The following is a 27960-nucleotide window of genomic DNA, read 5'->3' on the forward strand; positions in this document are numbered from 1 at the left end:
AGAGACAAACCCCAGCAGACACTGCAGCCACATAATGATGACTGAAGGGACAAAACATGGCAGATAAAAGCAGGAGCATTATGCCTAGTCATAGATTGTCACTGAGCCTTCAACTGCCTTCTAAAAGCGTGTTTAACTCCCTTTATGCAATGGTGAAGTCCAAGTCATGTGTCCAAAGCCTCAGCAGATTTCAGTCCAATCTCAGAGTGATTAGCAGGGCTTTTCATTCTATCCTTAGCTACCCATGTATGTGATTAGCAGGTAGGCCCGCTTCTGGAGGGAGGCTTTTGAACTGGGTTCTTCTTTCTGCTTGCAATAGCTCCGGTGTTTTCTTTTTGGAGTTTGGATCTGACATGCTGTGGCTTTGGGACTATTTATTTTCACTTTGGTCCTTTTATGATTGTGGATCATGTGAGTATTTCTACTTATTGTACATTTTGTCTGGACTGCTTTATCTTGTGAAAAAGCAATTTGCTTAGCATCACAAAAGTGGTCTAATAACCAAAATAATAACATTAGAAACTGCTTTTACAGAAAATAAAATTAAGTTAAGATTAAAGTCATGTCATGCAGTAGCTTGTTTATGTGATTCACACAAAGAAAGGATGCAATAATCTGTGTTAAACTCAGGCTGGCCTGTGTGCAGGATGTGATTTTTATTTTCCTTGTTTGAACTTATTTAGGAGCCTCAGTTGGCAAACATGACACCTTAGGGATAAATAGCATTATTCTAGGCATCCAAGGCCACATATGTTTCCTAGTCAGGTTGAATAAAGAAAAATACTTTTCGCATTTGTAATCCACTGAGAAGCTGTTAGTTTGTAGAATAATTGTCTCAGTGCCATGTTTCTGAAATAAAAACATTCTGCAACTTTGCAAACTGCACAACCCAGTACTGCCTATGCTGTAATCTTTACAAGCAAGTATATTTTCTCTGTACCTTTTCATTATCACAAACCCTACTATGGCAGATATAATGTTGACATACTGCAAAAAAAAGCATCTCTAAAATTAAATATTGCAGAATAATGTGTTGTCATTTGTATCAATAGCCATGCATTTTTGTAATTTAATATTTGATGCTATGCCTTGGCTTGTTCCTGAGGTCATAAAACATATGATGGACGATGTCAGCATTGTCAGAGGTTTAAGTATAGCTGGCTATGCAGGGCGGTTTCAGATCACAGATGATATGATTGATATTACAAGAATTTATTCAAAACTCTGAAGTCTTAGCTGAAATATTGTACAGCTTCACCAACAAGGATTAATTTAATCTAAGATTAGTTCTGATCAGAGTTAAGCAAAGCTAGGTTTAAAATGAGTAATTCCAGATTTAAAATTAAGCATTAATTAAGCTCTGTTACACAATAAAAAAAAAATCTTGGTGTAAAGAGATGCTATTAAGGCAGCCCAGAAATTAACTTTTTAAATTAAAACAATTTTCATTGTTATTATTTTTTTTTTTTTACAGTCTGCATTGTTTGCTAGCTAGCTTAAAAGTCAATCCTATAAAGTCAGTAAGTTAATAAGCCTAACATTACTCTTGATGGCACAGCAGAAGAAGCACTACTTTTTTTCCTCATAATAATTGGTTGGTTGAATTAATGGAGCAATAAACAAATAAATTTCTGTGATGCCGGGATGCAGTAGGTATCACTTACTTTTCGGCTGCTCTGCATTCCTTACCAAAAGGTCACATTGTTTGCTAGGTCAGTTAGCATGCTTATGTTACTCATGATGGCCATTTGAGAAAAACTTGGCCAAATTGGAGCAATAAATTAGTAACTAAATTTGCATGCTGTTCGAATCGAGTAAGTAAAAGACTTACAAACGGGAACTGCTCACTCTCAGCTACTCTGAAACATTACATTGTTTGCTAGCCAGCTAAAAGTCAGTTAGCTAGGCTAATATTACTCATGTCGACTCAGTAGATCTCTAATTTTTAGTTCTTTGAGGAATAAAACAACTTATTGGACTAATTTATGGAGCAATGTGGTCAATTAATAGAAGTTAAAAAAAAACAGCTCAATAAGAATAAAAGTGACTAACCGGTAGCACCTGGCAGAAAGTTTGAATTTCTCTTTCTTTCACTGCCATGTTTGACAGGTGATCTTCTTCAGCATCATTACAATTTCTTTGCTGAACCCATATCTTGAAAGTGCCCTTGGGATGACGTTTTTCTGTAGGCCAACGCCAAAGTTAGTTTTGTCCTGGTTCCCTTGTCAAAAAGCTTGTGGGATTTTTCCATTGGATTTTAGATTGTTACAGAAAATAAGCTTTGTGGCATAGAAAAGTTCATGGTACTTGCACGTTTGTTCAGCAAGACAATCTTCACAAATGAACATCACTTTTAGGATTTTTGAAGCCTAATTCCAATCACCAAGAGAAGCTAACATTAGGCTTTTAAATAGTTAGCATGACTTAACATCACCAGCACAACAAGGCTGTAAAGTCATGGTTGACGGCGTGATGACGTTCTGTAGTCTCAGGTAGCCACTTGTTAGCAACCGTGTTTTAAAGACACGTAAAAGCTTTACTGTTGATGAGTGGGGTATTTGCTGACACATAGAAAAAAATGTGAAAGTCTCTTAAGCTTGAAAGGAGGGGGGGCATTTTAACAATCAAACCTTCTAAAGTGTAAGCTTAAAATTGATACTAGATCACATTTTGAGTTAAAAGTTTGGGTTCAAAAGAAGTAAATCAAACACAGGATTAGAGTAAAAACTAAACTGGCATTTAAAGAGATATAAATGCAATCTTTCTTCATTTCAAGCAAGTTTTAAAGTTCGGTGCAACATTATTTAAAGTTAACTGTCATTTGCATGGCTTTAAAAATGAATCCTTGTTGATGCAACCCATCCTATAATTCACTGTCATAATCCTGGATTATGGAGGAAAGAGTAACCTTTTCTACGCAAATTATATTCTAAGACAATCAAAATGCCTCAGAGGCTATAAATGGATATACAGTAGCTTCAGCCTCAAGACTTACAGGCCGAGGCTGGCAACAAGACATATACGATTATTTACAGCAATCAATTATTTTTCTTTTTTCTTGTTTTACTTGTCTACAGCATTTCTAATACAAGAACAGGACAACAGCCAAACCTCTTCTTTATACATGCCAGTCAAGCTTAGCCTATTTTATAACCACTGAATTTGACTCATTTTTTATTTGCATTTCATAATTGGCTTGTGTCCCTTTCCATCGGGCAACAATGAATTATCTTTACCTCAGAGTATTGTCACAGTAAGCATGCATTGTCCTTATTGCAGATATTGCTGCTTTTTATAGGTAATCCTTGTGTTATTGATTGCAGGAAACGCTGGCTATGGATGTGTGTTCTTCAGTGACAGTGACGATCACTGAGGTAATGTCCACTTTCACTGCTTGCAGAGACTTAAGCTTGTTATTTAAAGTCACTTGGAGGATTTATTTGTGGCTGTATCCTCATTATCCCTGCCTTCATTTACTCTTTGAGCTCCTCAGCAGAGATCAGTATGTTACAGTATGTACAACCCTGTCATGTGTATCCCACTTTAAACGTGACAGATATTTGCAATGGTGGATGAATTCAGCAGCTGCTGAACTGTGAATGAATCTATTCTCAGCCTTGATATATTTGTCTGACAATGTCAATATAATAGCATAGTGTACATAAAAAGTGCATCAGTGAAAAATATATGAAAGGTGAATGAGCGCATGTTAGTCTCTGATCTAAAGCTAACAAAATAATTGTCAACAAATTGTCAACTGATGCTGTCATTCAGGTTTTGAAGGTCTAGTGAGGGATTTAGTGGCATCTAGCACTTAAGTCGCAGATTGCAGCCAGATGTAACTTCTCACATGTGCCAAGAATGGAGGAGAAGTATGGTGGCTGATGGGAAAATGCAAAGTGCCAGTGTTTGGTCTGTCAATTCTGGGTTACTGTAGAAGCAACGTGGTGGACTCCTTGGAAGAGGACCTACTCCATATACACATATGAACGCCGAAACGAAAAAGCAACAATTCTTGTTTCAGATGATTTGTACACTAAAGAAAACATCATTATTTAATTATATTCAATTTCTGCTGATATATCCCCCTAAGACACCCCCTCTTACACTGGACCTTTTATAAATGGTGGAAGTAAGAAAAATGAAGGTGATGAAAATGCAAAATGGAGCAGTAAAAATTGATGTGCTTTTAAGGAATTGAATGAATTGAATGATAAATTATTAAGAGTTTTGATCCATTTGAAGCTGATTTGACTGAAACAGTTGTGATACAATGTAAACAGAGCCATGTTTCATAATTTTACATTCATATTTTAACATTTGCAACACAAAATTGCCATTTATCATTTCAGAAAGCGGCCTTAAGGGTGGGAGTAACAAAAAAAAATGGAAGCAATGAAAATGTTTACAGATTGATAGTGTAAGTGATGAAATGTGTGAGAATTGAAAAATTGAGGGGAAAAATGGTTGTGAAATGAAAAATGGAATAAAAAACTATGGGATATTAATCAAGTGATTTTATTGTGGAAATGATTTTTTTGATTGACACTTTGGGCATAAGTAACAAAAACTGCTTGCTGTAAACAAAACATGTAGACATTTAGTAATATGAATGATGAATGGCAGACAAACAAATCAAATTACGTGATAATTTATCACATATTTTTACTGCTCCTTTTATCAATTCACATGCACTCTCATGCCCTCCATTTTTATCAATTAATTCTTGTTATTTTCACCCCTCATAGACCTTCAGGACATCTTGAGGCACACGGACTTTAACTTAAGAAGATTCTTAGATCAGTGGTGAAATGTCTTTATTAAAGCAGCAAAGCCAGTTACCTTTGACTTAGTACTTCTAGACACAAGATGAACGCAGGACAGTACTATGGCGATTACACCAACAGCCTTAAAGGTGTCTCTTTGTGGGGATTTTCTTTTTCAGACAAGCTTTAGGTCAGTCCTTATCAAACAAAGGTACTGATTTAGACTTAAGTACTTTGGAGGAAAAGCTAAGGTGCCTAGTTCGGTTAAAAGGAAAAGCTAAAAGGGTCATAAAGTTCAAGTACAAGTTCACTGTCTGCACGCAAGTTAGCCCAGGAGAAAAGTTACATGTAAAGGTACCAGGAATTTCTGTCATGTTTTTGTGACTTTTGCTTTACCTTAAACATTTAACTTCTGTTCTTTGACCTGTTCTGTTTTGTTCACCTGTCGTTTTAAATTCTCTTTCAGCCTGGGATGAGATGGAGCCGTGCAGATGTGTGGTGCCATGCCTTCTCCTATTCCTAGGCGGAGAATCATGACCTGCCCTCTTCTTCTTCTTCTTCTTCTGTGAGACCATCCCTCAGCCAGAGCGGAGAAACTACCACCCAAAATGTCCTCCCACAGGCGCAACTTCCAGTGCTTCAATGCTGTAGGCGGGGACGGCTCCCACAAGTCCTCTCTCCCCTTCAAGCATCACATGAGCCGGTTTCCCAGGATCCACCACCACGGATTGGTGGCCCAGCATGAACCTCTGGAGGAATGCTACCTTTGCTCTGAGTACAGACATACCCACGCCCTGGAAGCATTAGAGACACCTTTGTATCACACTCAAGCGCCATATCACCTCCATCATCCACACCAGTATGTTCTCAGGGGACCAACGAGGCCTGGGGAGCACCCTGATGTGCATTCAGGCCACATTCATCATCATAGGTACAATAAGAGGGTGGTGCTGGTGAAGAACAGCGACCCATCATCCAGGAAGACCATCGTCTTGCACCGGAGGAGTCTACGCAGTTTTGGGCTTTTTCTAGAGGAAGTTTCTGAACTCATGCAGTACCACATCAGGAAGTTGTACACTCTGGAGGGCCGCAAGGTAAGCAGCATAAACACCTATGAATTTATGAAAAGACAAAAACCAGGAGAGCTTCTCGAAACTAGTAAAAGTACAAAAAAGGCGGTGCTCTTTTGTGAAGGGCATAAACAAATCTAGTAAAAACAGTAAGGAGCCAAGGCACTAGTCTTAAGGAAAAAAAGTTAGATGCCTATATTACATTAGCAGGTTTTAAATGTAGAACACGATTAAAAGCGATAACTTCTTCGATACGATTCAGCTTCCATCCTCATTCAGGCGCATCAAACAAGTAATACTTTTTAATCATGCTCTACCTTTAGAACCTGTCAATGTAATAAAGGCATTTTACTTTTTTTTCCTGAAAGACACCTTGGTTCCTTCCTGTTTTTACCTATAAATTTCTATTTAATTTCCACATTCTTTTCAACTTGATATTCTCTTATCTAACCCACAGAGAGTTTAGGCTTACACTGCTTTTATGTAATCTTATTTTATCATGTGGTCAGGAAATCAGGAAGTTTCTGTGCTTGACCCTAAATGGATAGTGTCCTTGTGAAATGAAAGGATGGCTCAATCTGAAATTAACAGTAGTGCAATGAGCTGCATTTGGCTTTAAAAAAGTACTCTGAGAAGTGTTGTTAGAAATTGCTATTATTCAGGCCTGAGACTGAAAACCAGAGTGAAGAGAGGCCTCTAGTGACGGGACTGAATCCCTACTAAATCCCAGTGGAGAGTAACTGTCAGCCCTGCTGCAAACACGCTGACATTGGTGACATTTATACAACAAGTATGCACTTTATTTTATTTCTTTTATTTAATGAGAGTCCCACTAAGACTAAGAATCTCTTTTTCAAGTCCAACTTGTAAAGACAGGCAGCAGCATGAATAAAAACACATAGTTGCAGACAGACAGCACAAATAATACAAAAGAAGACAAAATAAAAGAAAGTTAATCAAGGAACACACAACTCAAAAGAGTTAGTTTGGTAGCCATTTAAATTTAGAACTGATATTTTTAGGAATCCACTTCTAGCTCCTTAATTCTGGATTTAAACACAAGATTAGATTTTTGTTTGCACTTAGTAGTTTTGTTGTAATCAAAGTCTAGTATGATAATTATTTGGAGTACAGGCATAAGGGAATGGAACGGGGATATTCCCTCACACTCACATGGAGATCGTCGGTATCTCTCCAAAACCCATTAATCTTGGTCAAATCAGAGCTATTTTTGAGAGAGCGAAAAACAGGTCAACGTTGAAACTCCACTCTCCTACTTTGATACCAGAGGTGTCTCAGAAATGTGTCTTCCACAGTGGCAATTAATTATATTCACCTGGGCTTTGTGTGACCATGGATGAAGCCATTCATCTGCCTTCACCAACATTGGATTTTCAAATTCAAAACTGCACTTTCATCAAAACTGACTGCTCATGAACAAAATAAAATCAACACAACTCTCAATATTTGAGTATATGTTTTTCCCTGAGTTGCATAGCTGTCAGTAGTGAAGAGAAGCAGCAATATACAATATTGTGTTTCAGGGGGAAAAAAACAAAAGCACACAAACAAATGGGAGTAGTTGTATTTTAAACTATTTGCTACTTTACAACATAATGAAACTATGCAATAGAAATTATACAGACATATTGGTTTAATATAATATCTACGTTTTAAGATGCACAAGTGTTGCTTTTTTTTTTATGTGGAAGAAGTAGTTTTTAAGCCCGAGTGATTTTTAAACAACCCAGTATGGTTTGGAATAGTGTTTAAGTACTTTTAACCCTTTGAAATCTGAGCAAAATGGCTTTATTTCTTAAAAAAAAACATGGGGAGAGGCAATGAAAGAAGAGATGACACAAACATTAGCAAGAAATTATTAAAAGGTAAAAGAAAATATCCTGAAAATTACAAAAAAGTAAAAAAACCCCAACAAATTACCTATGAATAAACTTTATATAAGCTTCAAACGTTATAATAAATATGCAACATGATTTAAAGTATTTCATTAGGATAATTAGAAATACATTTTTCCCAAGGGTCTTTTTTCTCCTAGACATTTTCCCTACAAAATAAATCTAAATTAACTAATTTATTGCAATTAGTGGAACATTTCTTACCAAATAGCTCTTTTTTTTTTTTTTTAAGAAATTGCACCAAATTCCTCAGGGTTCAAAGGTTTAAATACATGTGAAAAGTGTCTGAAAGCAGCACAAGAAAAGTCATGTCACTCCAGGTTTCAAAGGGTTAGTAATAAGATGATGTGCTCTGACATGCTCTGAAAATTTCAATATTACCAAACTTAAAGATGCATAGTTTTTATCAGAAGATGTGTTCATCAATATGGAAGCAAGCTACTTTCATTTGGCCTTTGTGTAGAGATGCTAGGGAAAACAGGTCAGTACACACACACTAGATTAGCATTTAGCCATTCAGGCTAATCACCTGTGAGACAGACGACTTACATTTTAATTCACCCCAATGTGATGAAGAGGATGATCAATTAGTCATCCACTTTTGTACCAATGGGCACAAAGACAGACTGTGTGTAATGGATTACAATGCTCACACCACTCCTCTGCTTGTCTATACAAATTAGTAACTCACATTTGACCAAGATAACACTTCTGTTGCCCTTTTCCACATTAAGATTTTGTCTAATATCAAATGTGTTCAGAAACTTTTAAAGATTAAATGTGTTTGTCTGATGTTAGTTTGTAGTCATGCATTTAATAAATGTCTGTTCTTTTACTAAACATAAAGGGCAGCAAATAGAAAATAATTATAGGGGCACATTTTAGAAACAAGAAATATAATTGGGTCTACGCATTGTCCCTATTTTGTCTCTAAATCCCTACAAAAGAAGGGGGTGAGTCAAACACAAGATAAATATCCTAATCCAGGATGATCTCTGGGAAATGGCACGAGTGTTAAAGTGTCATAGACATCAATGGACATTGTGCAGCTCAGTGGGTTAGAATATAGCACCAACACTGCAGAGTCACAACTCCACTATGACTACAGTTTCATAAATATGCACCTTTTTAGTGCATCTATAGCACTAAAAACTCCAGCCAATGGTATATTTTAAGAAACAAAAGGCAACAATGTAGTCCCTGTTAATTCAGGAGGCCTCTTTAAAGGTACAGTAGTAAATACTAAGGCTATAAAAGTCTGCACTATGCATTTTTTTTTTTGCTGAAAACTGAATTGGGTTAACAAACTCACTCCTACCTAATACTTTATGTTCCTCTGTTTCAGATTGACAATGTTCAGAGTCTGATGCAATGTCCTAGTGTTCTTGTCTGTGTGGGACGTGAGCCTTCCCACCCATCCATCTTGGAGAATTTTCGGAAAACATCTGATGACAAACTTCCAAAGCTGGGTGTGAGGTCTCGTTCCAATGGTTGCACTGAAGGACATGAAGGTGGGAGAAGCAGTTAATTGTCATGGACATCATATCTGAATTAAGTTTTTAATATTAATTATTAATCATATTCTAAGTAGTGTTTTACCTGCAGTATTCAGTATAATTATATTGTACACAATGAGCTATGTAAACTGTATTTTTTCTTCTTCTTTGTGTCTTTATGGTAAACCAAGGACTTCCAACAAAGACAAGTGTCAGCAATCCACAACTGGAGTCTGACAACAGATCCACCAGGCAGTCAGTGTCATCGGATAAGTCGTTACCAGATGGAACTGAGTCTCCGGATAATGTGGATTGCTGTCCGCACGCTGGTGATGGAATGAGAGAAGATGATATAGAGAAACGGGTTCGTGTTAACAAAGATGGCAGTTTGTCTATGGAAATGAAAGTGCGCTTCCGGCTACAAAATGACGAAACAATACATTGGTCAACCCAAGTAAAAAAGACAACAGGCGGGACCTGTGAGATCCTACAACGGCACAATAATCCCAGTTTTGGACAGATTAGTGATAGAAGCCATTCAGAATCTGAAAACATCTCTGCTGGTGAGCAAGATGAGGCTTATGTCACAAGGTGCTATCAAAGACAAACAGAGGAGCTTCAGTGTCCTCACTGCTGCAGTCACTGCCAAGATTACGACATCTGGAAAAATGTTCCAGACACACAAGGAGCAACCCGCTGTGTTCGAACTTCCAGTTCAAGTGCTTCCTCACATACAATGATCTCTAGAAAGACGGTGGTTGAAAGGCAAACTAGCGATGAGTATACAGAACAAGTGGTAGAGAGAGAAACTTGTGTGCAGCATACTGTTGAGGCATCTGAAATTGTAGAGTACTGCACCATCAGGAGTGATACTTGCTCACCAAAGTGCAAGGTGCAATCCTCCACACCAGACAACTGTGAGGAGTGTGTTGTCAGTTCTGCAAATGATCTGTGTACTGCTCAAAAACCAGAGCAAGAAGAACAAAAAGGATCTACACCGAGTGCTTCTTCTGAGGTAATAACACACCATGAGGACCATCAAAGTGATAACGATGATGTCCCACCGAGTGCTTCAAGAGCATCTTCTCAGAATAGTAAACCTGAAAGGGAAGAGACCACTGGAGGTGCAGGGAGCCCTACAGAAAGAGCATCCAATGATTCGGGACACTCAAGCAAGTCAAGAAAATCAAAAAAATCATATACTTGTAATTGTGGAGTTTCTAAAGATCCTAAGGATAGTACAAAAGGACAAATCAAAGCCCAATCTGAAGAAGAAGGTGGGATACAAAGGGATCAATCAAGTGCCATGTCTGTCAAATCAAATACCTCTGGCAGAACAAATAAATCTGAGGCAAAACAGAATACAGAGTCTGAAGTAGAGGACAAAAGGTCCGAAAGTGCCATTTCAGTTCATTCAAATGCCTCTACAAAATCCAAATCTAATGTTTTAGATGTTACAACTGAAGCAATGCAAATGCACGATGGCAAAGAAACACAGGAGAGACCAATAAGTAGCATGTCTGTTAAATCCTCTAAATCTGAAAAATCTGAAGTGGCAGCTGAACAACATAAATCAGAGGAGGATGTTGATGAAGAACGAGCATTAAGTTCCATGTCATCAAAATCTAAAGCTTCTATTAAATCAAAGGGATCAAGAGTCTCTTCAATCCCAGATCAAGAACAAGCTGGGGAGGAAACTGAGCAAATGATGCCGAAAGAGTCTGATGAAAATTGTGAGGAAGAAGAAGCTGAAGAGGCTGGAGAGGACCAAGAGAGAGTGCCAAGTGTTATGTCAGTCAAATCAAATACCTCTGCAAGATCTTCACATTCAAAGGCATCTAAGCTTCAAGATGAAGAAAATGCTGAGGAAGATGCTCAAGAGAGAGCATCTAGTGCCATGTCAGAAAAATCTGCAAGGTCTAAAACCTCTGAAACCGCAAATACTGAAGCAGTGCAAGATACAGATGCAAGAACACCCAGTGCTTTGTCAGAGGCTTTGTCAAATAAAGCTGATGGTGAGGAGGAGATAGAAGAACAACACAATTCAGAGGAGGATGTTAATAAGGAACGAGCATTAAGTTCCATGTCATCAAAATCCAAAGCCTCTGTTAAATCAAAGGGATCAAGAGTCTCATCTCATCTGGATAAAGAACAAGCTGAGGAGGAAAATGAGCAAATAATGCCAAAAGATTGTGATGAAAATTTGGGGGAGGAAGAAGCTGAAGAGGCTGGAGAAGACCAAGAGAGAGTGCCAAGTGTCATGTCAGCCAAATCAAATATCTCTGCAAGATCTACACATTCAAAAGCATCTAAGCCACAAGATGAAGAAAATGCTGAAGAAGATACTCAAGAGAGAGCATCTAGTGCCATGTCAGCGAAATCCACAAAGTCTAAAACCTCTGAAATTGAGAATACGGAAGAAATACAAGATAAAGATGCAAGAACACCTAGTGCATTGTCAGGAGTGTCATCAAATAAAGCTGGCGGTGAGGAGGAGGAAACTGTGGGGAGAGCTCCAAGCACCATGTCAGTGAAATCCATGAGGTCAAATGCATCTGCGAGGTCCAGAAAATCTGACAAATCCAATGCATCTGAACAATCGATAGTGTCTGATTTTTCACCTGGAGAAAAACAGGATGAAAATAAAGAAAGAACATCTAGTGCAATGTCAGCTAGGTCTATCAGGTCAAATGTATCTGCAGCATCTAGAAAGTCAAAAGCAACTGCTGAAGATGTGGAGGAGAGACCATCTAGTGCTATCTCAGCTAAGTCTAATGCATCTGCAAGATCTACAGAATCAAAGAGGTTTGACTCTCATGCTGACATTTCCGATGATGGAAATGCTGAAGAGGAGAGTGAAGGGAGACCACAAAGCACATTGTCGGTCAAATCGGCAAAGTCAAATATTTCTGCAAAATCTAGCAAATCTAAATCATCTGAACTTCCTAATAAGGAAAGTGATGACAATCATCAGGATGGAAATGATGGAGAGCAAATTGAAGATGACGAAGCTGAAACAAGAGCATCTAGTGCCATGTCAGAAAAATCAGTCAAGTCAAAATCATCTGCTATATCCAGTAAGTCCAAAGCCTCTAAAGATAGGTCTGAGGAAAACAACGAAGATGAAGACATTGCTGAAAGAGCACCAAGTACACTGTCAGCAAAATCTGTAAATTCAAATGTCTCTGCAGCATCTACAAAATCTAAAGTTTCTGAAGTTCTTCCCAATAATGACGATGATATTTGTGATGAAGGACATGCTGAAAAGGAATCCAGCAAAAGATCACCAAGCTGCATGTCAGAAAAGTCCAGCAAGTCTAACATTTCAGCAACATCAAACAAGTCAAAACGCTGTGACGGTCCAGATAGAGAAACTAATACTGAATATGAGGATGACAGGGTACCTAGTGCACTGTCAGTGAAATCAGCACGGTCAAATGTGTCCGCCAAATCAACACATTCAAATATTTCTGCCAAGTCTAAAATATCAGAACATGGAGAACGAGCTCCAAGCAATATGTCAGCTACATCAGCTAAGTCAAATGCTTCGGCAGTATCAAAGAAATCAGGGGGTTCTACAGTTCCTTCTGAAAACTGCAGTGATGCTGCTGAGGACATTATTAAAGAGGAGACTGAAGGAAGATCAGTGAGTGCAATGTCAATACAATCAGTTAAGTCAAGTATTTCTTCAAGAACAAATAAGTCCAAATGTTCTGCTCATGTTCCAGCTGAAGAAAGCCCTGAGTGCTGTGATGAAGATGACAAAGAGCAAAATGAAGAAAGAGTGCCAAGCAGCATGTCAACCATTTCAGTCCAGTCACATGTTTCTGAAATATCTTTGAAGTCTGCAGAGAGGGCACCAAGTGCTTTGTCAGCCAAATCAGCAAAGTCACATGCTTCTACAAAATCTGTTAAATCAAAAGCTTCTGAAGTTTGCTCCATCCAAAGTACAGGCATTCCTGATGGAGATGATGAAGAGGAAGCTCAAGAGAGAGCACATAGTGCCATGTCAGCCAAAACTGCAAAGTCAACAATTTCTGCCAAATCTATTAAGTCAAAAGGACTTGAAGGTCCAACTGAAGAAAATTTATCTGATCATGAGGAACATGAAGAAAGAGCTCCAAGCAATTTATCAATAGGATCAGCAAAATCGGCAAAGTCAAATGTTTCTGCAACATCTACAAAATCGAAAGTTTCTGAGGTTTCTTTGGGAGATGGAGTTGACAATCCTGAAGAAAGAGTTGTTGAGGGAGAGAGTGAAGGGAGGGCAATGAGCTCAATGTCTGTCCAATCAGTTAAGTCAAATATTTCTGCCAGATCCAAAAAGTCAACATGTGATGGTCCGGCTAAAGAGAGATTTGAGATCCCCGATGAAGAAAATGACAAAGAACAAACTGAAGAAAGAGCACCAAGCAGCATGTCCATCAAATCAGTCCAGTCACATGTTTCTGAAGTATCTATAAAGTCTGCAGACAGAGCACCGAGTGCTTTGTCAGCCAAATCAGCAAAGTCACATGCTTCTACAAAATCTGTCAAATCAAAAGCTTCTGAAGTTTGTTCTGTCCAAAGTACAGGCATTCCCGATGAAGAGGAAGCTCAAGAGAGAGCACAGAGTGCAATGTCAGGCAAAACTGCAAAGTCAACAATTTCTGCCAAATCTGCTAAGTCAAAAGGACTTGATGGTCCAGCTGAGGAAAACGTAGCTGATCATGTGGAACATGAAGGCAGACCTCCAAGCAGTGTATCAGTCAGATCAGAAAAATCAGCGAAGTCAAATGTTTCTGCAACATCTACAAGATCGAAAGCTTCTGAAGTTCCTCTCAAAGATGGAGATGACAATCCTGAAGAAAGAGTTGTTGAAGGGGAGAGTGAAGGGAGGGCAGTGAGCTCAATGTCTGTCCAGTCAGTTAAGTCAAATATTTCTGCCAGATCCAAAAAGTCAAAATGTTCTGATGTTCCAGGCAAAGAGAGATTTGAGATCCCTGATGAAGGAAATGACAAAGAACAAACTGAAGACAGAACACCAAGCAGTATGTCTGCCAAATCAGTCCAGTCACATGTTTCTGAAATATCAATAAAGTCTGCAGAGAGAGCATCGAGTGCTTTGTCAGCCAAATCAGCAAAGTCACATGTTTCTACAAAATCTGTCAAATCAAAAGCTTCTGAAGTTTGTTCTGTTCAAAATACAGGCATTCCTGATGAAGGAGATGATGATGAGGAAGCTCAAGAGAGAGCACAGAGTGCAGCGTCAGCCATTTCTGCCAAATCAACTAAATCAAAAGGAGTTGATGGTCCAGCTGAGGAAAATGTAGCTGATCATGAAGAACATGAAGGCAGACCTCCAAGCAGTGTATCAGTCAGATCAGAAAAATCAGCGAAGTCAAATGTTTCTGCAACATCTACAAGATCAAAAGTTTCTGAAGTTCCTCTCAAAGATGGAGATGACAATCCTGAAGAAAGAGTTGTTGAAGGGGAGAGTGAAGGGAGGGCAGTGAGCTCAATGTCTGTCCAGTCAGTTAAGTCAAATATTTCTGCCAGATCCAAAAAGTCAAAATGTTCTGATGTTCCAGGCAAAGAGAGATTTGAGATCACTGATGAAGGAAATGACAAAGAACAAACTGAAGACAGAGCACCAAGCAGTATGTCAGCCAAATCAGCAAAGTCACATGCTTCAACAAAATCTGTCAAATCAAAAGCCTCTGAAGTTTGTTCTGTCCAAAGTACAGGCATTCCCGATGAAGAGGAAGCTCAAGAGCGAGCACAGAGTGCAATGTCAGGCAAAACTGCAAAGTCAACCATTTCTGCCAAATCTACTAAGTCAAAAGGAGTTGATAGTCCAGCTGAGGAAAATGTAGCTGATTGTGAAGAACATGAAGGCAGACCCTTAAGCAGTGTATCAGTCAGATCAGAAAAATCAGCAAAGTCAAATAATTCTGCAACATCTACAAAATCGAAACTTTCTGAAGTTTGCTTGGAAGACGGACAAGGCAATCCTGAGGAAAGAGGTGTTGAAGGGGAGAGTGAAGGGAGGGCAATGAGTTCAATGTCTGTCCAGTCTGTTCAATCAAATATTTCAACAAAATCAAATAAGTCAAAATGTTCTACTCGTATTCCACCTGAAGAAAGCTTTGAAAGCCCTGATGATGGAAATGACAAAGAAAAAAATGACGAAAGAGCACCAAGCAGCATGTCAGCCAGATCAGTCCAGTCGCATGTTTCTGAAATATCTATAAAGTCTGCAGAGAGAGCACCAAGTTCTTTGTCGGCTAAGTCAGCAAAGTCACATACCTCTACAAAATCTATCAGATCAAAACATTCTGGAGTTTGTTCTGTCCAAAGTACTGCCACTCCTGATGGAGATGGTAAAGAGGATGCTCAAGAGAGAGCACAGAGTGCAATGTCAGCCAAAACTGCAAAGTCGGCTGTTTCTGCCAAATCTGCTAAATCAAAAGAACTCAATGGTCCAGATGAGGAAAATATATCTGATCATGAGGAACATGCAGGAAGAGCTCCAAGCAATGTGTCAGTAAGATCAGAAAAGTCAAATGTTTCTGCAACATCTGCGAGGTCAAAAGTTTCTGAAGGTTCCTTGGAGGACAAAGCAGACACTCCAGAGGAAAAAGTTGATGAAGGGGAAAGTGAAACGAGGGCAGTGAGCTCAATGTCTGTCCAGTCAGTTAAGTCAAACATTTCTGCCAAATCCAAAAAGTCAGTATGTTCTGATGTCGCAGACGAAGAATTTAAATCAAAAGCTTCTGAAGTTTGTTCTGTCAAAAGTACTGGCACCCCTTATGAAGGCAATGGGGAAGAGGAAATCCAAGAACGAGCACAGAGTGCAATGTCAACCAAAACTGCAAAGTCAGCTATTTCTGTCAAATCTACTCAGTCAAAAGGACAGGAAGGTCCAGCTGAGGAAGACATTTCTGATAACAAGGAACATGAAGGTCGAGCTCGGAGCAATTTGTCAGTCCGATCAGCAAGATCAGCAAAGTCAAATATTTCAGCAGCATCCAAGAAATCAAAAGCTTCTGACATGCCTACTGATCATGTTGCTGATTCACCTAAAAAGGAAAATGAAGAGGAGCTCAATGAAAGCAGATCAGTAAGTTCAATGTCAATCCATTCAGTCAAGTCAAATGTTTCTGAAAGATCAAGTAGGTCAAAAATTTCAGCTGATGTTCCAGTTGAGGAAAGCATCTCCAGACCTAAGTCAAATGCTTCTACAGTATCTATGAAATCCAATACTTCTAAAGTTCCTCCTGATACTAATTCTCCAGAGGGGAGCAATGATGTGGAAGACCGAGCAGAAAGTGCAATGTCTGCAAAATCAGACAAGTCAGTGTCTTTTCAGTCAGTCAAGTCAACTATTTCTGTCAGATCAGAAAGGTCAAAATGTTCTGATGTTCCAGGTAAAGAAAGCTTTGACGGCCCTGCTGAAGAAAATAACAAAGAGCAAACTGAAGAAAGAGCAGCCAGCTGCATTTCACTCAGATCAGTTCAGTCTCATGTTTCTGAAAGATCAGCCAAGTCACAAGCTTCTGATGTTACTACTGAGGATGTAGCTGAAAATGAGGAAAATACAAAGAGAGCCCCTAGCGCCTTGTCAGCCAAATCAGCAAAGTCCCATGCCTCAGCAAAATCTACGAAAACCAATGTTTCTGAAGTTTGTCATATCGAAACTACACACATTTCTGATGATGGGAATGCCGAAGAGCAAGCTCAGGAGAGACCACAAAGTGCAATGTCAGCCAAATCCACACAGTCTGCCATGTCTGTAAAATCAAATAAGTCAAAAGTCTGTGAAGATCCTTCAGAGGAAAGTGCGTCAAAAGATGAGGAAACTGCACAAAGACCACCAAGCACCCTGTCAACTAAATCAGCCAGAACTGCCAAATCGGTACAGTCAAATATTTCTGCTAAGTCTAGTAAGTCAAAAGCTTCTAATACTCAAGAGGAAGAGACCTATGAGGAGACTGTGGAGCGAGCACCAAGCAGTACCTCCATCAAATCTGCAAAATCAAGACAATCACGTGCATCTGCCCTATCAAAAAAATCAAAAGCTGCTGCTGATGCAGTTAACATTGCTGATGAAAACACTGAAGAAGATGCAGAGGAGAGAGCAGTGAGCTCAATGTCTGCAAAATCCATCAAGTCAAATGTAACATCAATATCTGCAAAATCAAAGGTTTCTCTGAATGTAAAAGGAGAAGATGGCGGAAATGAAACTGAAGAAAATGTGGCTGATTGTGAGGAAACTGAAGAGAGAACACCAAGTTCCATGTCAGTCCAGTCAGTAAAGTCAGACTTGTCTCTAAAGTCAAGGAAATCAAAAGCTTCAGAACAGACAACTGGCACACACACTGAGGAGGAAGATCAAACAGAAAGGACTCCAAGTGTTTTGTCTGTTAAGTCAAATGTTTCTTCAAGAACCATGAAATCCAACATATCTGAAAATACCCCTAGTGAAAGGACTGCACATGACAAAGAACCTGATGTAAGAGCAAGTAGTGCAATGTCAACAAAATCAGCAAAATCACATAGTTCAACTAAATTAAATGATTCAAGAGCTTCTGAAATCCCTGCTATTGAATGTTCAGCAAATCCTCTTGAAGAAAATGGTGAAGAGACATCTGAGAGAGCTCTAAGTACCACATCAGCAAAGTCAAATGTGTCAGAGAAATCAAAGAAATCGAAAGTATCTGATGTTCCTGCTGATGAAAATACTTATGAAAATGAAGAGAGAACACTTAGCCACGTGTCGGCAAAATCCAGTCGATCTGAATTGACAGGCATGTCTGAAATCCCTGCTCTGACAGTTGATGAGAGTGAGGACAGAGCACCAACAGCCTTGTCATCAAAGTCTAAAGCTTCAGCACGTTCCAGTAGATCAAAGGCATCTGAGGTTAAAGAAAAGAGAAGTGAAGGGCGGCCAAAAAGTTCTTTATCTGTCAAGTCAAATCTGTCTGTGAAATCCCGAAAATCCAAAGTAAGTGATATATCCACGGATGAGTGTGTAGAAAATAAAGAGGAGTCTGTTCATGTTTCTGCTGATAAGAAGACCAGTGTTTCTTCAATAACTGCAGTGGAAGTTGGGAATCCTCAAGACAAGAGTGAAATCAGCTTGCTAGAGGAAGAGAAACAAGATACAGTTGATAAGAGGAGTTGTAACTCTATGAAAAGCAAGTCAAGCAGGCAAGATGCAAATCATGCACCAGCAAAAATTCAGTCTATTCCAAAATCAGAAACATGTCAAAGTTCACCACAACCAAAACAAAAGGTGATTTGTCACGCAGATTCAAATGAAAGTGATATGTCACAAACTCTGTCCAGTTCAGATATTGTCAAAGAGACGTGTGAGATCCCAGCCACAGGAGAATCAAAATCCAATGTGAGGACAACAAATGGTCCACTGGATCCTGCAGACATTGATAGGAGTGTCAAGGATAACAAAAGTGACAAAAGCAGCAAACGCAGACACAAGAACTCAAATGCTGATGACACTGAGCTAGTCCCATCCAGCCTCCCAAATGCATCCCCTACTGAGGTTGTGAATGACTGGCTGAATTCGATACCATCAGAAGGTGATATGTATAACATAGAGGAATTTAATGAAAACTGTGATGGACAAAAAAATGGCCCCACATCAGAGGAAATAAACGGAATGAAGGATAATGAAAACCATGACTCTGAAGCTGAGAAACAAACAGACACAAATGAAGGAGTTGTGATGAAAAGTGTCCCTGATGATGACTGCCAAGTAAGCACAGAGGCACCAAATGCAGATAATACCTGTCCTCAAAGAGACGATGACTCAAAAGTCTTTAACTCCTCTGTACAGGTGATGAAAGTACTTTTGAATCCCAAAGTCGACAGATGCAACAGTTTACCAGAAATTTCTCCAGTGTATGGACGTAAACTAAGTACTTCTGCAAGAGGTCTTCTGGATTGCCTTGTGAAGTTGCAATTGATCGACCATAATCCTAAAAATGCAAACGAAAAGGATGCAAGATACCAAGAGCTAATGAATATTCTTCAGTCTCTTTGGCTTTGTGATCCTCCGCGAAATGAACATGTGCCAAGGAAAGAAGATCACCGTTACATGGATGATGAGTTCAATCATACGTCATCATCTGGTGTGGATGTTAGTAGTGGCTCTACAGGCTCTGGGAACAGTAGTGATGGTGTGAATCGTAATGTGTCTCAACCAAATACAAGTGCACAGACATTAATGAAAGTACAAGAAGTCTGTGAAGGTGAAGCAGAAGCTCAGATGACATCTGAGAGAAAAGTAGAAGGAATGCATGAGGAAAAACAAAATGAAGATGATCCAGCAACAGATGAAACAACTGGAAGCAGTGATAGTCCAAGAGAACTACCAGAAACACCACCCTCATCAGACATAAGTTCAGGAAATGGCAGCAAAATTACTACTCAAGATCCTGATCCTGTTTGGGTCCTAACCTTATTAAGTAAATTAGAAAAGCAGTTCATGACACATTACATCAACGCAATGAGAGAGTTCAAAGTTCGATGGAACTTGGATAAGAATGAGCAGCTTGACATGATGATAAACGAACTTAAAACTGAGGTCCACAAAAAGATCCAAAAAAGTATTAACAGGGAACTGAGAAAAATTCAAGACCAAGCAGGCTTACCAAGACCTCCTAAAGAAGCAATGTCCCGCGCTTCAACCACACAAACAGAAGAGAGAAGACGGAGGCTGAAGATTATGCTCAAACAATCAGTTGATCCCCAAGCAGAAAAAAGTGACGATTCAGCAACAGGCACGTCTTACAGTGACCAGCGAAGTGAAAATGAAGATGATTATTGTCCATGTGAAACATGCATTAAGAAAAAACTGACATCAAGGCCTCCACTTCCTGCAGAGGTTATGAATACTGCACCTCTTGCCATGGACTTTGACCTGAAGAGGATTCTGATCATGAAGAATGGCGATCCTGGCAATAAACAGACAATGACCTGTATATCTCACTCTGAAAATGATGGTGAAACAAAAGCAGCAGCAGAAATCCTTGTGGAAAAAGTTCTTGTCAAAGCTGTAAGCGAAGTGGAAGGGGATGGAGTACACCATCATACTGAAAATGGCTTTGCAGCTGCAGCAGATGATGTGTGTGCAGAAGCAAGTCAGGAAAATGAGTCTGAAACCAATGAAGCAGAAGATACAGTCAAAGAACTGACTGAACAGACGGGTACTGAAGAAACAGTGAAAGTATTTTCTGAAGATAATGAGGAAAGCAAGTCAAAGGAAGAGATAGCTGAAGCTACCACCGCTGAAGATGACAATGCAGGAGAAGAGGATGATGTAGCAGTCACAACCAAAGTTGAATCAGTGGAATCAGAGATGGTTGATAATGATGACGAGATTTCTGCCATAAGTGCAGATGAGTCTGCAGATAAAAATGATGGCACAGTCACAGCTGAAGATGAGATTGCTGTAGACAAAGAGATTGTGGTCACAAGTGAAGATGATCTTAGAGAAGAGAAATCTGAAGCTCCTACTGCTGACGATGAAAATGTAGAGGAGACCATTATGGTAGCCACAAGTAAACATGAATCTGACAAAGATGAGGCTGTGGAAGAAGGGACAGTTGAGGATGACAAGGAGATTGCTGCAGTTAATGCAGATGAGTCTGCAGATGAGACTGATGGCACAGCCAAAGCTAATGAATCACTAAAGGTACCAGCTGAAGAAGAACTAACTGAAGATGAGATGGCTGTAGAAAAAGAGACCGGCGAAGATCAGTTAAAGGATGAAACAGCTGAAGATGAAATTACAACCAAAGAGGCAGCTGTGACAGCCACGAGTGAGCATGAATCAGACAAAGATGAGGCAGTGGAAGAAGGAACGGTAAATGAACGAGAGCTTGCTGCCACTAATGAAGATGAACTGAAGGAAGAGGTTGCTGAAGCCACAGCAGCTGAAGATGAAATTCCAGCAGAAGAGTTTGCTGTGGCATCAGCTACTGAAAATGAATCAGACAAAGATGAGTCTGTGGAAGCATGGGCAGATAATGAAGGGGAAGACATTACTGCAACCAGTGAAGATGAATTGAAGGAAGAGGCTGCTGAAGCTGTTGCAGCCAAAGAGGAAATTGCCACAGAAGAGGCTGCTAAGACATCCACAGGTGAACATGAATCTGTCAAAGATGTGGAAGAGGAGACAATTGATGATAAAGAAGATCTTGTGTCCAAGAGTGCAGATGAGAATGATGACACAGCCACAGCTGATGAATTGTCAAAAGAACCAACTAAAGAAGCAGAATCTAAAGATGTGGCTGTAGACACAGAAACTGTCACAGGAGATGACGGAAAAGATGAGACTGCTGAAGATGAAATTCCAGCAGAAGACACAGCTGTGGATGCTACCACCGAACATGAATCAGACAAAGATGAGTTAGTGGAAGAAGGGACAGCTGATGATGAGGAAGAGATTGCTGCCACTAGTGAAGATGAACTGACGGAAGAGGCTGCTGAAGCCACAGCAACCGAAGATGAAAATGTAACAGAAGAGGCTCATGTGGCAACTGACAATGAGTCAGAAAAGGATGAGACTGCCGAAGATGAAATTCCAGCAGAAGAGACGGCTGTGGCAGCCTTAACTAAGCACGAATCAGACAAAGATGAGGCAGAAGGGACAGCTGATGAAGAAGAAGGGATTGCTGCCAAAAGTGAAGATGGACTGAAGGAAGAAGCAGCAGAAGAGGCTGATGTGACATCTATAGGCGAACATGAATCTGACAAAGAGGTGGCTGTGGAAGAGGAGACAATCGATGATAAAGAAGAGCTTGCCCCGACAAGTGCAGATGAGTCTGCAGAGGAGAACGATGATACAGCCACAGTTGATGAATCGTCAGAGGAACCAGCTGAAGAAGCAGCAACTGGAGATGAGATGGCTGTAGAAAAGGAGATCACAACTGAAGATGAAACAAAGGAAGAGTCTGCTGAAGATGAAATTGAAGCAGAAGAAACAGCTGCGGCAGCTACAACTGAAAATGAATCTGACAGTGAAGAAGCTGTTGAAGAAGACATTCTGGCCACCACTGCTGAAGAGTCTGCAGATGAGAACAATGACACAGCTGATAAATCGGAAGAGGAAACAGCTGAAAAAACAGAAACTGAGGATGAGATTGCTATAGAAAAAGAGACTGCTCTCAAAAGTGAAGATGAATCGAATGAAGAGGCTGCTGAGGCCACCACAGCTGAAGATGAGGATGTGGCAGAAACAACTGATCATGAAGAGGCTGTGGAAGCAGAAGCAGGTGAAGACGCAGGAGAGATTGCTGCCACCAGCGGTGATGATTCTGCAAAGAGTTTAGATGCCATCACAAATGATGATGAGACTGTAGAGGCGGAGGATGCCACAAGTGATGAACTGTCAAGGGAATCAAGTGATGAAGCAACGACTGAGGATGTAGAAAAGGAGGTTGCTGTTACAAGTGAGGACGATCTGAAGGGGGATTCTGCTGAATCCCCCACTGTTGAAGATGAAAATGCTGAAGAGACACCCATGACAGCCACAAGTGAACATGAATCTGACAAAGATGAGGCTGTGGAAGAAGAGACAGTGAATGATGATGAGGAGATTTCTGCCACAAGTGCAGATGAGAATGATGACACAGCCACAGCTGAGGAATCCTCAAAAGACCCAGCTGAAGAAGCAGCAACTGAAGATGAAGATGCTGTAGAAAAAGAGACTACTGGCGAAGACGAATCGAAAGATGAGACTGCTGAAGATGAAATGGCAGCCGAAGAAAGTGCTGTGGCAGCCACAACTGAAAATGAATCGGACAAAGAAGAAGCTTTGGACACAGGGGCAGTTGACGATGGATCGGAGACTGCTGCCACTAGTGATGATGACTCGGCAGAAGGTGCCACCACAAATGAAGATGAGACTGCAGAGGAGAGCGATGTCACAGGTGATGAACTGTTAAAGAAACCAGCTGAAGCAGGGACAGCCACAGACAAAGAGATGGATGTCACAAGTGAAGATGAATCAAATGAACAAACTGCTGAAGATGAAATCGAAGCAGAAACGACTGCTGCGGCACCAACAACTGAAAATGAATCTGTTGAGGAAGCTGTGGATGAAGACTCAAAGGAAGAGCTTTCAGAGGCCACCAAAGCTGAAGAAAATACTGCAGATGAGTCTGATGTGGCAGCCACAACTGAGGCTGAATCTGACCAGGATGAACCTGCCACAAACAATGAAGATGAAACTGCAGACGATAACGCAACAGCTGAAGATGAAAGTGCTGTGGAAAAAGATACTAACGATACAGGTGAAGCTGAAGATAACGATGCAGCAGAACAAGCAGATGTTGAAGGTACAACTGAACATGAATCTGACAAAGAAGCAGCTGCAGAAGCCACCAGTGCAGATGAGTCAGATGAGAAGGAAACAACTGACAAAGCAACAAGTGGGGATGAAATCACTGAAGAAAAAGAGACTACTGCAACAAGTGACGATGAAATGAAGGAAGAAGCTGATGATGCCAGTGGAGCAGAAGATTTGGCAGCTACAACTGAACATGAATCTGACAACAAGGAGGCTTCAGAAGCTGGGACAGTTGAAAATGTGGAAGAAACTGCTGCTAGCAGTGAAGACGATTCTGCAGAAGGCATGGATGCCACCACAAATGATGATGAAACTACAGGGGAAAATGATAATACAACCAAAGCTGACAAACTGTCAAAAGAACCATCCGAAGCAGCAACAACTGAAGATGAGAGTGCTGTGGATAAAGAAGGTGTTGCCACAGATGAGGACTTCACCAAGGAGGAGAGTGCGGAGGAAGCCACAGCCACAGAAAAAGAAAACTCGGATGAAGAGGAAATCAGTAAATCTGATGATGAATCACATGAAGAGGAGGTGAAAGAAACCACAAATGGAGAAGAATCTGCAGAAGAAGACAATAATGAGGAAGCGGAATCTGCAAAAGAAGAAAGCTCTAAACCTGTGACTGAAAATGAATCTGAGGAAGAGGGCGATGAATCGGCCACAGATGAAAATGAATCGGGAGAAGAGCATTCAGAAACACATCCTGAGACTGCAGATGAAAGTGTGAGAGAAGAGGAACATGCAGAAGGTGATAAAGTGGATAAAGATGAAAGTGAAACCTCAAGTGAGGCAGAACCTGTTGAAGACACATCAGGGGAAGAGATCCATGGCACAGAATCATCTGAAAAAATAGCAGAGAGCAGTGCCGCTGAAGAATTAGTTCAAGAAGAAGAAAAAGATGAGGAAGATGAAAAAGAGGAACAGGAAGAAGGTGAACAAACTGGCGGGGAATCAGGAGAGGCTGAAAATGAAGAGGAGGAATCCGCTGAAAATGAAAGTGCTCGGGAGTGTGAAGCAACAGGTGAAGATTGCACAGAGGCAGCAACAACAGGAGATGAGAGTGAAGAACATGAAACGGCAGATGAGGCTTCTGATAAGCCGGAAACGACGGGGAATGAGAGAACTGAAAGCGATGGTGGAGAAGAATCTGGAGGAGAAGACCGAACAGGAAATGAAGAGTCTAATGAAAACACAGAGGATGAATATGCAGATAATGGAGAGCAATTTACAGAAGGAGAAAAAGAAAGTGGCATGACTGAAGAGCATCAAGAAGATGCTATCACCGAGACAAACGATGAAACAGAGGGAGCAGATGATGTGCTGGAGCTGAAGCCAGATAAGGATGATGATGTGGAGGAAATATCAGAAAACAAACCAGTGGAAGATGAAGATAATGACAAACAAGCAACAAATGGAACACAATGTGAGCCCATTAACATCGTAAATGGAAGCCACGATAACGATGAAGATGTAGACGCCTCCGAAAAAGAGGAGGAGTGGACCGAGACAACCAATGATGACTGTAGAGAACACCACGGAGACTCAGCTGATGGTGAAGACGAAGCAGAGGAAGATTCAGACGAAGCAGAGGAGGAAACTGATCAAGGTGAGCGAGATTTTGCTCCAAGCAAGACACATAATCCGGAGGTGGCTAAAAAAGCAGCTGAGAAAAGGTCGTTAATCACACTTGATACTTTAAATAAAGTGAAGGCAGAATCTGAGGACGGCACTTATGCAGATATTGAAGATTCTGACACTGAAATAAACAGCCAAGAAGAAGCTACAAGCCTCGAGTCAAAGACTTTGAAAACAAGCTCATCATAAGCTGACTGTGACTCTGTAAAGGTTTAGGGGAACTGAGAATGAGATGCAGTAAATCGAGGAGGAGACAGCAGCTTATATTGATGCTACAAGCATTCTTGTTTAAGTCATTAAACCAGGTCTTCCAGATGAGACCTAACAAGAACTGTCTGGTAAAGCTAACTGATTTATCTAGATTATTAGATCTTGTTAACATTCACTAAAGAAACACAGGCACTTTGTTGCAGCATTTCTAATGCTGGGACTGACCACATGCACAACGACTGATTGTGCACTTGAATAAAAAATGAATAATAAAAAACTTGAATGTAAATATATAAATATATCCTGTATGTAGGAGGTGTGTCTTACTTGTCAAATGCTGGAAATGTCAGCCTCAGGCAGACACATGGCATTAGTGATAAACTGTGCTAATGGATTACACTTATGTTTTTAAAATGTCATACATGCACATACACTGTAGTTTTTCTTAAAATTACTGCAATATATTGACACCGTTTTTGCTGCTGAACATTTTCTTGCAGGATTAAGCAAGTCTCTGAATGTATTTAATCTAATCTTAAGTATTCTTTGAAGGTTTTTGGTTCAAGGTTATATTTAAATATATATATTTTTCTAGTTCATATTTCTGGAAAGCCAGAAAATGCTAATAATATTCATTTTGAATGTTGAACTTACTATTCTGCAGATACAGTTCTGTTCATTGACAAGTGTGTTTAGTGCTGGATTTAAAGAGCAACATCTTCACAATTCTTACAAGTAACTGCGTTATAGCTTTAACTGACTTGTATAGCAGCTGAACCGCAACAAATCATGGCAGGGTTTTATGCATCATGACAGTATGTTGTGTATTTTAGTCCATTCAACAGTGTTAATCAGTAAGAAAATACAAGATTCTCTGTGATACAGAGGTCATTACCTTTGCCGAATGTACTGTATTTGTTGTTGTCTATGAAATTAAAAGTACTTTAAATTCATTGTTGGGGAATCTTTTGTATACTCAACAAACTCAACAAAAAATTGTCACAAAACTGTCACAAAACCGATGAGGTCAAAGTGGCCTTGACCTTTGAACAATGAAATCTAATCAGTTCATCATTTAGTCCAAGTGGATGTTTGTGCCAAATTTAAAGAAATTCCATGAAGGCATTTTTGAGATATCCTGTTCATGAGAATGGGACACTGGACAACCCAAAAACATCATACCTCCAGCCACAGCTACCGGCTTCTTGGAAGCCTAAAAAAAATTGTTAAAAACTTACAATAATGATGTAAAAACAATATCACAATCCAGTTACAAATATTTATCTGTATGCTGTATGCTTACTTTACAGCATTTGCCATGATTCCAACTTAACCCTGACCAGCAATACTACACTATCACAAATCTGTCCAAACAAAATTTAATTGCGTGCAAATTCCATAAAATTCCATAAAAACAGTTAATTTGTGAGTAATGATGGGATCTTTTGGAGGGGGTGTAAGATACTTGAGAACATAATATATATCCACACAGTATAATCAACTTCTGTATGACGGTATGGTGAATGAGTGCGAGAGTCTGTCTATTGAGACTTAATTCACTCTCCTCCAACTGTGAGCACCATTACGCAGAGCTGATGGATGTGCCTCTGTCAGAGTTTCCATTTGCAGTCTCTTGTGTTCATGTGACATACATAATTGGTGTCATTCTGATTGACTGCATAATGCTACCATGAGGAGCAGCTCACTCTTCGCAAGCTTTCTCATTGACATAAGAAGATGTCATGCAGCCTTTAAAGTCCGTTTTACAGCATGAAGTGAGATGTGAGACAGTTGCTTATTTCCTGTTTCACCAGTGCTTAAATGGGGAAAAAATGTTTGTATTTAGCATAGATTGGCACAACACAACTACTTACATTTGAAAGTGTCAGTTTTCACCATGTTTACTGTAAACATGGTGAAAACTGACACTTTCAAAGATAGGTTCAGTAAAAAAAATGTATCCAATCACCAGTTTCATTAATTGCAACACCATCCATGTCATGCACAGACTTGAATGTAGTTGTGTTTGTTTCTATGTAGGCCTCACTAAAAGTACACTGAGGGACTGAGTAGCTGAGTATAAGTATGCCAATCAAACTGGAAATTTTAATTATTCAATGGCCAAACACTACAGCACTTTTTACAGTTTTCAAATCATCATTGATTTTGTCGGCTAAATGTAAATTATTTTAAATTGAACTCTTGTCATGCTAAATATACATTGTTGTTGTTTTGTCATTTTTTTGTGTTTTTTTGTGTGTTGTTTGATGACAATGCTTATATTTTTATTACATTATTTGATTACTTTGAATGTAAAGTTGCTATCTCAGTAATGATTTTCCAAGTCAGTGAGACAGCCTGTTTGTATTTTTGTATCTGTTATTTCATTGTTACACCCCTAGGAGCCAAAACAAGTTGTTGTGTGCTCTCAACAGTGCACACCTGTGGTGACTGCAGCTTTAAGGACTCTCTTTGTGTCAGTGTGTCACTGCACCCTGAAGAAGGTGC

General features: G+C 39.8%; 1 protein-coding gene across 1 annotated transcript; it reads left to right on the top strand.

Annotated features, from left to right (window-relative positions):
* The first annotated feature begins 256 nt into the window (after positions 1-256).
* Positions 257-26424, top strand: rp1l1b (rp1 like 1b). Its single transcript, XM_088089522.1, has 5 exons — positions 257-411; positions 3324-3374; positions 5233-5860; positions 9098-9263; positions 9440-26424. Exons 3-5 carry the CDS (start codon positions 5375-5377, stop codon positions 25429-25431), a joined length of 16644 nt encoding a protein of 5547 aa, XP_087945648.1. The 5' UTR covers positions 257-411; positions 3324-3374; positions 5233-5374; the 3' UTR covers positions 25432-26424.
* The last annotated feature ends 1536 nt before the right edge of the window (positions 26425-27960 follow it).

This window comes from Plectropomus leopardus, chromosome 16 (assembly GCF_026936395.1).
Source record: "Plectropomus leopardus strain MGB_pleo_1.0 chromosome 16, ASM2693639v1, whole genome shotgun sequence".
NCBI lineage: Eukaryota > Metazoa > Chordata > Actinopteri > Perciformes > Serranidae > Plectropomus > Plectropomus leopardus.